This window comes from Molothrus aeneus, chromosome 7, assembly GCF_037042795.1.
Source record: "Molothrus aeneus isolate 106 chromosome 7, BPBGC_Maene_1.0, whole genome shotgun sequence".
Lineage (NCBI taxonomy): Eukaryota > Metazoa > Chordata > Aves > Passeriformes > Icteridae > Molothrus > Molothrus aeneus.
The window spans coordinates 29,497,412-29,510,067 of NC_089652.1; the positions used below are offsets into that span (position 1 = coordinate 29,497,412).

Consider the following 12,656-nt stretch of genomic DNA (forward strand, 5'->3'; position numbering starts at 1 on the left):
GGGCTTGCACAAGAGCTGCGAGCCGGCCCCGGGGAGTGCCGCGATCGGGCTCCGCAGCAGCAAGCGAGCGCAGGTACGGACAGGATTCATTTTTCCTGTTGAAACACATTCGTCTGCAGATTAGCGGCGGCTCTGCCCACAGGGAGCCAAGATGCCACCGGCTGACTCGTCTCTGGCAGCCCACAGCCACCCGCAGAAGCAAACAACACCCAGCTCTCCAGCCAGCACCTGGTTCCTCTGGGATTAATGTCCTGCGGTCCAAGAAGATAAACCCAGGTGCTGCAGGGACACTGACCCGCAAACTTTTTTTTTTTTTTCTTTCCCAAGCAGAGAGAAAAAAACAACACCTATAAGACAGGGGTTCCTTTTCCTAGAGAACAGCAAATCTAGTGTTTCTGAACCAAATCCAAGAAGGCTCTGTAAAATTCCCACTTTCTAATTTTTACCAATAAAAAGAGGCTAAAGCGAAAAGGAAACCCACAGAAACCCACTGCTGCTTCTATTCCTTATTTAGGGTAGACTACATCTGAAATCTAATTATCTCTCTGCAACTCCCTGTGCAGTCAAGGCAGACAGAGAGGGATCTCCAAGGAGCAATTCTTTTAACCTGCCTGCAACACCTGCCTGGGGATGTGACCGACTCTGTCTCACATCCAGCACCCAGGGATGCTACACTGAAATTACTCCAGAATTACTGTCTTCTGGGACATGCAAGTCAGACTGAACTCTTACACTCAGCAGAACCTGTCCTTCCAAATATTAGCCTTTTCAAGCACCTGGAGGTGAAGGAACACCTTGGGTGTGTGTTTGACCCAAGGGACTACAACAATGGCACAATCAGTCTGCAAGAGGAGGCTATTTCACAGTTTGTGCTTTATTTTCCCTTCTTTCCACAGATGATGGCAATCTAATAACTGGATTTAGAGTTCCCATACAGCCATGCAACAATTTGCTTTTCCATTCATTGGATCCAGAAATGTCCCTGCTCAGGGACAGCTGTGAGACATGAAAAGGATATTCCAGTGGGGGAAGGAAGATGGGGGAAAAAGGAAAAGTAACTGGTGGGGACATGGTTCATATCAAAGCTAAGCAAGAGTCTCTGCAGTTTTTAGAGACAAAAGGACAAAGCACTGTTGGCTGGAGACAGAAAGAGGAAAGGGCAGGAACACAAATGGTGGAACGAGAAACATCACTGATGGTGGGTGCTCAACCCAATCTGAAAGGCAATCCAGGCTGCCTGAGAGCTCTTCAGCCACTGCAAAAACCACAAATCTCTGGATAACAGAAGAATGTCCTTCAAGGGACACGGTTCCTGCGTCTCTAGAGCCAATATATAAAATGTAATTAAGCTTGCATTTCCAGGGACAGCTAATTATGGAGCCACCTGTAAAGAAGCAGTGCCATCCCTGCCAACACACATCCCAGCATGCTGGGAGGGTTGGTGAGGACTCTGCACAACACAAAGAAGCATATATCTCAGCAACATTTACTGAGACCCTTTCCATGCTTAACCAAGGGATAGGAAGAACAGAAAGAAATCATGGGTGCAATTGCATTTTAAGTGAGAGATGAAGGGTTTGTGGCACCTTCTTCCAGTGGGAAGGCTGTGTGCTGTGGATGGCCACAGTAGGAGCCACTCAATTTTCTGAGCATCAGGCTCAGGCAGACTAAACAAGTTTGAAGGGATTGAACCAGCATGAAAAGAGGCTGGAGGGGAACAGTTGTGGAGCTGGAGTGTTCAGAGCAAAAGCAATGAAGGAAATGGACCAGCTGCCTGCACCATGCCACAAAGTGGGTAACACATAAAACCAACAGTTGTGACACATTTTAGTGCAAGGGTGTTACCAACACCCAGTGAAAAGATTCACATGCCAAAGCATCAACACCAATGGAAAGGTAGGTGACAAGAGAGGAAAGGTTCATCCTCTGGCAAAGTTGTCAGGGACCACTTTTGAGCCCTGTCTACCTGCTCAGGCAGCTCAGACTGCCCAGGACACCAAAAACTGCCACCTCACCCCACACAGGCCACTCTAACCTGAGGCACCAACTCTCAGCTCTGTTGCTCAAGACCAGAGCTCTTATATCCCACATGTTGTTCTAAAGATGGAAAAAGTAATCCCAACTCAGCTGCTGACCATGTCAGATTCATGTGAAAGTCAGTCCTGGAGGCCAAATTTATAAACCCTTCCACCAGCTGAGAGTGTGTTTGCCAAATACAACCTTACCCAAACCTGAGCTTGCAGAGCTCTGGTTTCTTGCCCCTGCTTATCTCCAGCTCTGCTCCTATTAACAGCTAATTTCCCCTCTACATTCTGATCTGCCTGCTCAAAGAGGGATGTTGCAACACTGAGGTTATTAGCTCCCAAAGGTGGGGTCCTACAGCTGCCCATTACCCTCTGCTCCCCTGAAACCAGACAAATCCTGTCAGCACCCCCAAAGCAGGAACCTGTTGCCCTGTGACCCTCAGGAGCATCTCCATCAGACCCAGCTCCCTGATCCCTGTGTGTTTGCTGGAATCTCCAGCACTGCAGTGCCACAGCGATCCTGCTCCAGTAACTGGACACAGGGGAAAAGAGAAACATTACCTGGATCGAGTCAGTAATTCCCCAGGACCATCTGCCAAGGAGCAGCATGGAGGCATCTGTCCTGCCACTCACATATGTGCTGGCAAACAGCACTTTATTTTATTTATCATCATCACCTTCATTTAACTCCAGCCCAGGAAGTTCCACAGTGGATGCCAACACGAGAAAGAAAAAGGAAATGTTTTCAAATTGAAAAATAACCTGAAACCCAGCAAACACTAAATTACCTTGTAATCAAATTCATTATATTTGTTGGTAGGAAAGAGAAAAAGCCCAGCTAAGCACTATGTATTTAGCATTTTAAAGCTAAAAATAGTAGTAACTACATCAGCAGGGAGAAGGAGTTTGAACAGAAAGTGAATGATCACCAGCAATTATTTCTGGATATTTTAAGTAAGTGCCCTGAAATTGAAAAAGGCAGCATATGTTCAAATCCCTGTCCAGGCTTACAGGACAAATATAACCAGGTAAAATAGTAGGTAGAGGGAAGGAATGCTAAAACCAACCATAAAGATAACTTAGAGATTAGGAAAGATCAATTAGCTATAAGGAGGCAAGATATTATTTGAGAAGATTTAACACTGAGAATGATTTCAAATTTTGAAAGGAGGATTCCTGATCTCCTCTAATAGTTTGGCTACTCCTAGTTCACAAATGAGTCCATTCCATCTGTGAATATTCCTGACACTTTATGTGGTTCAAAGGTTAATTCCTCACTTTCATTCTGAGATGTCAGAGAGCCAAACTTCAGCAACAGCATAGAGCTATAGTGTAATAATGTGTTAAACTAGACAAGAATATGCTTTTCACTTCATTTAGGAGGATGCTAAAACCAAATAATAGTCTGTGCATGCCCTTCATCAACCATAGCTGTGCCTTAGCTCCATCACAAGGGGATATTTTCTCCTGAGACACACCCAGGGTGCAGCACTAGACATTAGCTGCTTAAATTAATGCCTGTATCTCCAGATCCTTGTAGCTTTTTCTCAAGGTCATAGAAGTCTCAACATAGGAGGTCTCTGAACCATGGGTGTTGATTTTCAACAGTTCTTGGGTTTCAGGAGAAATTCCACAAGTCTAAAAGAAGGCTGATATTTTGTCTGTTTATAAAAGTATATAACTACAGAGACTGAATTACTACAGGCCTGTCACTCTGAAGCTAATCCCTGAGAAAAGAATAGTTGATACAGAGCTAAAAGAAATTAATGCCAATCAGCACGTTCATGAAAAACAAATCTTGTCAAATTAATTCTCATTTTAAGAGATTACAGCTTCCTTGATGGAGCAATAGCATTAATGCAGCAATCCACCTCACCGCAGCTCTCCTCCCTCCGGCTGGGCAAGCCCTGCTCTGAATCAGCATTCCTTAAAAGAAACTCAAATCTGGTCAGAGCCTTCAGCATGCAACTGGAAATGGGAACTCTCTAGGGAAGCAGGGTCCTGCTGTGCTCTCCCATTGGCTCAGTGCTGGTCAGTCCTTACTGAGTACAGTAAGAGCATTACTGAGACCACGGCTGAGATGGAGGTGGAAAGGATTAGGGAGCCACTGGAAGAAGAGGAGGCTGTGCTGCTGGGAAGCAGTGATGAATCACCTGAAGGAAGCAAGGAGCAGGTCAGTGGCAAGCCCTGCACGGCTCCAGGCAGTCCCAGTGTGGTCAGGCTGGGGGAAGAGCCACTCTGAACATCAGCAGGAGCACCAGGGGTAGCTTGGAGTGAGCAGGATGACCTGGGTGGCAAACACAATCCATGGCAGAGTACAGGGAATGTCACACAGGAGTGGGAATGCTGCTGTGGCTGTTGCAACACCCACTTCAGGTTGGCAAATGGCAGATGGGATGCACAGCTCTGGCGTGTGGCCTAGGAGGGATCTTGCTGCAGCACAAGGAGCTCACAGCTCTTCCCTGCTGCCCTCTGAGCATCCAGTATCCACGGGGCCATCAGAGGTGAGCAGGCAGAAGCCACCAGCCCTGTGCTTGGAATTTAATCAAAACAAAGGAGACTGGAAACAAAGTCTATCCTTTTGGCCCCAGGAACAGCCATCGTGAGACTTGACCCCTCTGACACCAGAGAGCACACACTTCAGAAAAACCTGATTACAACCAGCTCTGGGGCAGGGTGACTTTGCCATCTCTTACACAGGACTGCAGCTTGTACAAGTGGCCACAGATCCTTCCTACTGACCATGCAGCTGGCACCACATCCAAGAGGTTATTAAAAGTAAACAAATAAGTAAAAAATACTGCGAGCTCAGAAACCTCCGAGTCCAACTCACAGCAGTGTTTGTGCCAAAGGGCACCCAAGCTGCAAATCACAGTGTAATACACTGTATTATTAACAGCAACCTACAGCAGGACACAAACCCAGCACTAAATCATGCATGGAAAACTGCTCCAGATTACCCATCCCTCTGTATTTAGGCTTCAGCTACACCAGGGCTGTTGCATTGCTCTCGTACCTCTGCAGGGCAGGAGGGGAGGAGGTGGCAGGAGGGGTGGATCCTGCATCCCGGGCCCTGCGAGCTCCTGCTGGAGACCCACCAGAGGGCGGTCGGGGTTGCCTTTTCCCTCCGACTGCTTCATTTTCCACCTCTGCGTCCCGGGGAGCCTCAGCACTTTTTATCTTCTGCGGCCACTTACAGCTGCATTCTGAAGAGAACATAATTGGTGTTATCACATGCCACAGATACCTACAGATAACAGAACATGTTTGCTACAGATGAAGAATGTATTTATTAATTGTAGTCTCTGTCTTGTTGGGGCAGCCTCTTTTGGAGCTGCATCAGACAGCAGGCCCCCAGATCCCATGTTTGATTATGCTGGTGTTTATAGGATTGGGGTGCCCACAAAGTTTATGCTGGGTTTTTGAAGACTGAGGCTTCTTCTCCTGTTTTATTTATTCAGGAAGGTGAAAACTACCATATTAAATATAGATACAAAATGTTAGACAAAATTAAATCTCTCCTGAGCTATGACACACCATTATCAGTGTTGAAGTCAGCTCCAAGACCACAGTCATCACTACAAGTTTCAGTCAGAGATTATCATGATTGTATTATATAGCTGTCTTTGTCAGCTTTTAAAACCTCCTTACCTCCTGCTTTCATCTTCCTCACTTTCTTGTCTTCTCCAAAACAAGGACTACACAGAGCTGCTTTTTCCTTTTCCTGCAGAGCCAAGCCTGGAGGAACAGAAGCTTTCCATCTGTTCTCCTCTTCAGTTCCACCACCCAACTCATCTCTGCTGTCCTTCTTCTGCCTCATGTCCTTACTTCCTCACCCTTCTGGTGTATCTCTTCTCAAAACCTGTCTGCCCTCATGTGCAGCTTCACCCTGTCCTTACCTGTCCAGGCATGGCACCATCTCTCCTTACCTCCAAATACTCTGTACTTCCACTGTCTGAAGCTATTTTTCTCCAAAACAACCCAAATTCCTTCCCAATTTGTCTTTGTTTCACGTTTTAGATTTGTTCTACAACCAGTCAGAGCAAAAGATTCTTGCTGAAGAAAACACAGCATTAGGAAGGCCATTCTAGGTAAGTTGCTCAAAAGCAACCAAAAGGCAGCCAGCAAAAAAACCAACCAGACAAAAAAAACCCCAAACAATGACAACAAAAAGCAAACAAACAAACAAGCAAGTTTCTCCTCATTTGACCCTTCAGAAAGTCAGAATCACAAAATCCTTTTGATAACACTGTATCACCAGGAAGCACCAGAACACAGCAGCCAGAGAGTCACAATCCTTTGCTTAAGCAGGAACTTGAGGCTTACCATGGTACATACCCATGGCAGTGCTATTGTGGAGGGGACACAGGTGACCCCTCTGTTTCAGCTGGGGGGACAGCCAAGTCTCTGTCCCTCAAGAGGCTCCTTGCATGTGTGTCTCCATCTCCATCACAGCTGCAGTGAGCACCCTGCCTGCCCCAGGGGCTGCCCACAGAACAAAGCAGCTCACAGCACTTTCTGTCCTGCGCTGCCAAGGGTTTCTCAGGGGACAGACTGAGTGACATCCTTAGGGACACACCCATGTCCTAGGAAACACAGCTCTGCTGGGAAAGCAGGTGGGAGCCTGCCAGGCAGGAGCAAACATGGACTCAGGGCAGCAGCAAAGCAACTGCTTACAAAGGCAACTGCTTTTACTGGTGACATCCAGGTGTGCTGTACTTGGATTTCACACCACGGCCTGTGCTCCAAGTTTCCCAGCTCCCATTCCATCTGCTTCCTCTCTGCATTATTTCTGGAGCAGCCCTGTGTGGGGATTTTCATTGCACGTTGTGCCTCCCCACAGAGCTCTGCAGGCAAGCACAAGTGAGAGGCACCAGGGATGGGCAAAACAGGAGGCACAAGGATTAGAACCCTGCCCTGTCATTGTGGAACAAGCACAGAGAATTCAGACAATTTCCTTCTGTGTCATCTTTAGGCAACATTAGAAAGTGTTTCTCGGCTCTTGAACCAAGATGAACAAAAGAATTTCAGTGGTAGGGAGAGTGATACAGGAAGATATCGTGAGCTGCAGTGCTCTGGGACTGCAGCCTTGCTCTGCTGGCTTTGCTGTGTTTGGCCACAGCCAAGACTTTCCTCTGGCTCACCTGCACAAGGCAAGCTCCTCAGCGTGCCTCCAGCTCCAAGATTTGCTCTGTGCCTGCCAAGGCAGTCCCTGCACACAGCTGCCAGGTTAACACTGCTGGGGCTGATGTGCCAGATACTGAAATAATACATTAAAAAGAGTTCATAAAACTCTATCTTTCCATTGCAGTTGGCTCTGTCATCCCTGCTACATTTCAGGAACAGACAACAGTAGCAACTATAATGCACTGACAAGACACTGCTATTAATGGGGAAGGTTGGAGATAGCATGAGCAGTGATAATCCACCCAGCAAAGCTTCCTGGGACAGAAACACCAGGATCAGCAGATAGATGATCTAGGCAGGTAAACACTTTCACATACAAGCATTTTGTCAAGATTAAGTTAAAATGCTCTTCCTACAACATTCTCAAAGCACCAGTTTTTGATGTTTACTGGATAACTGGCAAAGTGGAATGAGTTACAGGAGTGAAATCCATACTGTAACTGGAAAAATGCACACTTTGCAAGTGTACATCTGTCATGTGGACTCTGTTACCCACAGGGAAACAGGAATTAACTGGCTGGTTTTACCTTAAAAAGTTGAAAAGCTAAAAGAGGAGGAGAAACAGTTTGCTATGATCCCCAACTACACAGACCACATGCAATGCTTTCCTGGAAAGACAGAAGTAAAAGAAAAAAAGTTATTGCAAATTACACTTAATTTGCCTGTCACATTATTTCACAAATAATGCAAAATGTCTTCAAAAGCATCTTCTCTTAACTAGATGGAGACATGTATGAAATTCAGACAGCTGACTTGTAGCAAGCATCTAATTTTGGCCTTAGCACTATGTTCCTACCTAAAGGGAAAGCTGTGCACAATTCACCAAATTTTAAACCCAAATTTGGAGACCACTTGAGAGCTAAGATGGACAAGAACCACTTTCAAGAAATCAAACAGCGGTTTTCAGAATAGGAAAGACAGAGGTTTTTACAAAAAAAACCAACATAACAAAAATATCAAAGAGCAATTTTATTTATCTTATTTGGCACAAAACTTACAAGAACTGTTTTGTTCCCTTCTTAAATTTTAGTACAACTAGCAAGGAAAAAAAAGGCATACTAATACATTTAATGAGCTGTACAGCAAGTGACATGTGGAAGGAGGCACCAGAAAGATCTACCAAAAATCAAAGTGCATGAAAAATACCTACTCTGAGCGCCTCATGGTATTGTATTAAGGCACCACTCCTTTAGAAGGTTTACTGAATACATCAAGTGTGCAACTTCTTGGTTTGGAATGTGAGAGTCCTTCAGCCTGCATCAGAACTGGACACTGCAACCTCTGAATGGAACAATGTTTCTCCAATGTTTAAAGGAAGAGACCTCTTTGTGCCCAACATCACCCCTCAGCCAGGCATGTCACTGTCACATGCTTTGGAAAAGCCAACACAGGTTTTCAGAGTACCAGCACTTTACTTCAGAGTTTTAAGGTGTAGTGTGCACCAGACCTATGCATTCTTTACAATGGTTTTATAGAAAAGAAAGGTTGAAGAGACAAAAGTAACATGGGACATACCAGTAAATACATTTAGATAGTTTTATCAAAAGAACATTTAAGGACTTTTGGAAGTATCTCTTACAAAAAAAAATCTGAATAGTGTTATAATTCAAAATAATTAAATACACTTTTCAACAGATTATTACAAAGTTTCCTTCAGGACTACCAATCGAGTCTGACAAATTCCACAAGACTTCAGGAACTTTCAGTAAGGATGTAGAAAAAGCCCAGTATTAGACAGTGGTAAGAGATTTTCATAATTGGAAACATTTAATGCAAACCCCATAACTGCAAATCATGTTATACAAGTACAGGTGTGCATAATACACACACTCACACACACTCACACACACTGAAACATCATTACAAAGGCCAAACAGACACCTTGGTTCATTGTGGGCTCTGCACATCACTGCTCTGAAGTATGACAGAAGCTGCACCAGGTTTATTATTTCAGCACCTTCATTAAGAACTATTTGCTTAAGAACCAAACCTCTTCAGTTACAGGTGCCACAGGCCAGATTCACACCAAGTGTAAACAGGTTCCAAACAACCAAAGAGAAGTTGCATCTGCTTCTTACCAGCTTTGACTTTGGTTTTTCTGCTCAGCTGGATCACCAGTCACCTTTACTTGCAGGAAGAAGTTTAGTAAGAAATCAATGCCCATATCAAAACTGAAGTGGGAACCAGTAAATGCAGAATATTGTTATCAAACCACTGTACAACACCTCTACTGTAGAGAGTTTCAAACATCTCAGGAGCTTGAGACTGCTTAACCTGAACTCTGGAAAAACATATTTCTCTATGGACATGCAAAGGCATTTAAATATGAACTCTAGGCATTACAATATTTCATTTTTGTCCTCTTATGGCATAGACCTTGAGAACACAACTGTGTGCCCCATTATAAAACCAAAGCACCCTTGAGCATTAAAAATTCTAAACAGCAAGGGTTGGAAAGAAGGGCATCTGGAAGTGATCTACACATTACAGAGCATGGTGTTTCACAAGTCTCTGAACAGTTTAGTTCATACTTTCTGGGATAACTTTCCCAATACCTTTGTCCCAATACAGAGCTGTAGTTTTCAGTAACTCTTTTACCCTTGCATTCTTTGCTACCACATATAAAACATGCCACAGAAGTGGCAGTCAGGCCTAAACATTTAACAACATGTCCTTTTCATCCTTTATTAACAATTACATTTATTTCATGATTTGTATGTAAGTCATGTAGCAATATAACATTGGTGTTATACACTGTGCTTCCATTCTCTGGCACTTGGAGGAGGAATTCATTTCCAGATAGTCACATCTTGCTGAAGCATTCCTTTGCATTGGTCCAAACCTGAATTCCCTTTTAAAAGAACAGTTAAAAATCAATAGGTGGGAATATACTCTATTTGCAAACCTCATCCACAGCTTTCCTCAACAGAAGACTCTACAAAGAAGTCCCACAGAACTTCACAGAAGAAGGCAGAGACCACATTGAAATTGGACCACACTGTTTTATATCTGTATTTTATATCTATCTCAACATTAACATGTCACTGAGTTCAAGAGGACAGACTATGTGGGAGGCTTTATGGTGGTGATTTCCAATCTTCTGTGACTGCCCTGTTCCCAGTGTGCATCTGCCCCCCTGCTGACAGGACAAACACACGGGGCCAGCCCTTCCCAAGCCACACGTACCTTTTTGCACATGCTAATCTGCATAACAGCATAGCTTATAAGTGCCTCCTTCAAATCATGATTCTTCTGCTCTTTAAACCGTTCAATGTCAGCCCAGGCACTTTTCACAAAGTCTCTGAAATTTAAAGCAATGATTTCTGTTAGAAAGTGTTTTACCCTTAGCTCTGGACACTCAGCAGAGAAGCTGTGTATGACAGTGCTCCATCTTTCAGTCAGTAAATCAAGTCCTGCAAATATTATGCATCCCTCAGTCCCCTCATTTTACAACTGGCACCACTATCTAATTCTCCAACCTTCTTTTTAAGGTTTTTAACCTGTTTGTTTGGCTTGGTGTTTTTTCCCCAGGAAGTATCACTGCCATAGAACCAGAATAAGTCAGAATATACTTTTTTTCCTTCAGATTGTGTTGGGGTAATTAATTATCTTCATGCCAACATTCAGCACACAACACTGCATGTTTCTTTTTCAATTGTCAAGTCAGAATCTTCATCTCTTCAGCATGAAAACTCACTTGTTTGTCAGGATGTGAGACAGTAAAGTACAATAAACATTTACAATGCTAATTTAACTCAGATAATTCACTTTAGAAATTAATTTTGTTAATTAATGTGATGTGTAGTCAGGTCTCCTTAGCTAAAATGGAGGCATAGATCTGTAATTCCTACTTTCATTTGTGCTGGACTAGCATTCACTCGAAAATTGCTTCCAGAGCTACAAAAGCACATCTCAAATACATCTGCCAAAATTATTAAGATATTGCATTTACTGAGTGTCTTGTTGCTTTGAACTGTTAATGAACTAGTCTTACCTTTCCAGCTCTAATGCCAACATACCAGGGGATACCAAGTTTACCCCTTATGTTATATGACAGACATGCTTTGACAAAATCCCATTGCTTTAAGAATGCTAGTTCCTATTTTAAATTTTTGCATACTTGAAGAAATTTTCATTAGAGCACCAAGAAGCAGTTACCCAAACAACTCCCCAGACCTTCTAATCTCTTTCAAACAGGACTAAGGTGTCCCCCATAGGAGAAGTTGCAGAATATGGGCTCAGCACCCTTACACACAAACCAAACTAAATACTGTATTTGAAGCAAATCAGCCTTTGAGTCTCAGCCTATTCAGCTGCAGACCTCCAAGCCCACCTGCTAAATATATTACTAGTGAACATAAAAGCATGCAAGCCAGCCATTAGAGTGGGCTCAGTCACTGGGAAAGTCATCAGGCTTTACATAAGCCATACACTCAGACCAGAAGCTAACTGCATGTACTGCACTTTATTTCACAACTTGCAGCTGACAGGAGCTTTTATAGACAGCTCATAAACACCAAGAATATATTAAAAACACTTATAAAATGCAAACACCTTCAAGAGCATCCAGTCAAGGATTTTTGCTAAGACAAGCCCTGTGTTTTCTTTGAAACAGCCAAGTCCATTTACCTGCCCTCCAGATTTTTAGACTTCAGTTGTTCTTCTCCTTCCTGTATCTGCTCCTCTAGAACCTTTATCTTGGCTTCCCTCTGCTCAGGGGTTTCTTGCCCAAAGAGCTTGCTGGTCATACCCTTCAGGGAGAAGGTTCTCACAGTCTACAAAAAACAAGGATACTCTAGGTTTGGCATGTCCTGAGCACAGCCATGGGACATCAGGTGACTTTATTGGCATTTGTGCTTACTATTTGGCTGATTTTTTTGCTTTAATTTCCACGTCATTATTTGATAAGTAGCTCTGGTGACTCAGGTTAGACTAAGAGAAGTGGGGAGGAGATAATTTGATGTTCAAACACTTTAAAGTCTGACAAGGGTGAATTTTCAGAGCAGCCTTCCTAGTGAAGTAAGAAAGAAACTAAGAGAAAGAAAAGCCATAAAGGCATTCCACAGAGAACAATAGATCCAAGAGCAACATTAAAAATTCTAAAACTGTCAGTTACCATTTTCAGATAATATTTTAGGTAATGTTATCTCCTATATAAAATGGACAAACACAACATATCAATAACACCCACTGTTCAAAAGGCAGTCTTTCAGAAATCCCAACATTTTCATCTTTAGGATAGAGTTATCTATAGATAGAGTGTTATTCTGCTCCAGTCATATTTACTGCAATCTTCTACTTGCTCAGTATTCAATCAAAGACATTTGGCACAAACAGTTTAAGTCTCCAAGAACCAAGTTACTTTAAACCTCACATGTCTCCAGCTCATATGATACCACTTCTCAAAAGCAGCAGCCAGCATGCTGGTGCCATTTAAATATCATT

The 12,656-nt window shown here is 43.5% G+C and overlaps 1 protein-coding gene across 2 annotated transcripts in view; it reads right to left on the reverse strand.

Annotated features, from left to right (window-relative positions):
- Positions 1-8,167: 8,167 nt before the first annotated feature.
- Positions 8,168-12,656, reverse strand: part of SNX4 (sorting nexin 4) — a 32,675-nt gene continuing 28,186 nt past the window's right edge. For both annotated transcript variants that reach the window (XM_066553210.1, XM_066553209.1), the window contains exons 12-14: positions 11,841-11,986; positions 10,398-10,512; positions 8,168-10,062 (exon numbers count right to left, since the gene is read on the reverse strand). In XM_066553210.1, coding sequence (XP_066409307.1) covers positions 10,015-10,062; positions 10,398-10,512; positions 11,841-11,986 — 309 coding nt within the window. In that variant the 3' untranslated portion in view covers positions 8,168-10,014. The remainder of the gene's footprint in view (positions 10,063-10,397; positions 10,513-11,840; positions 11,987-12,656) is intronic.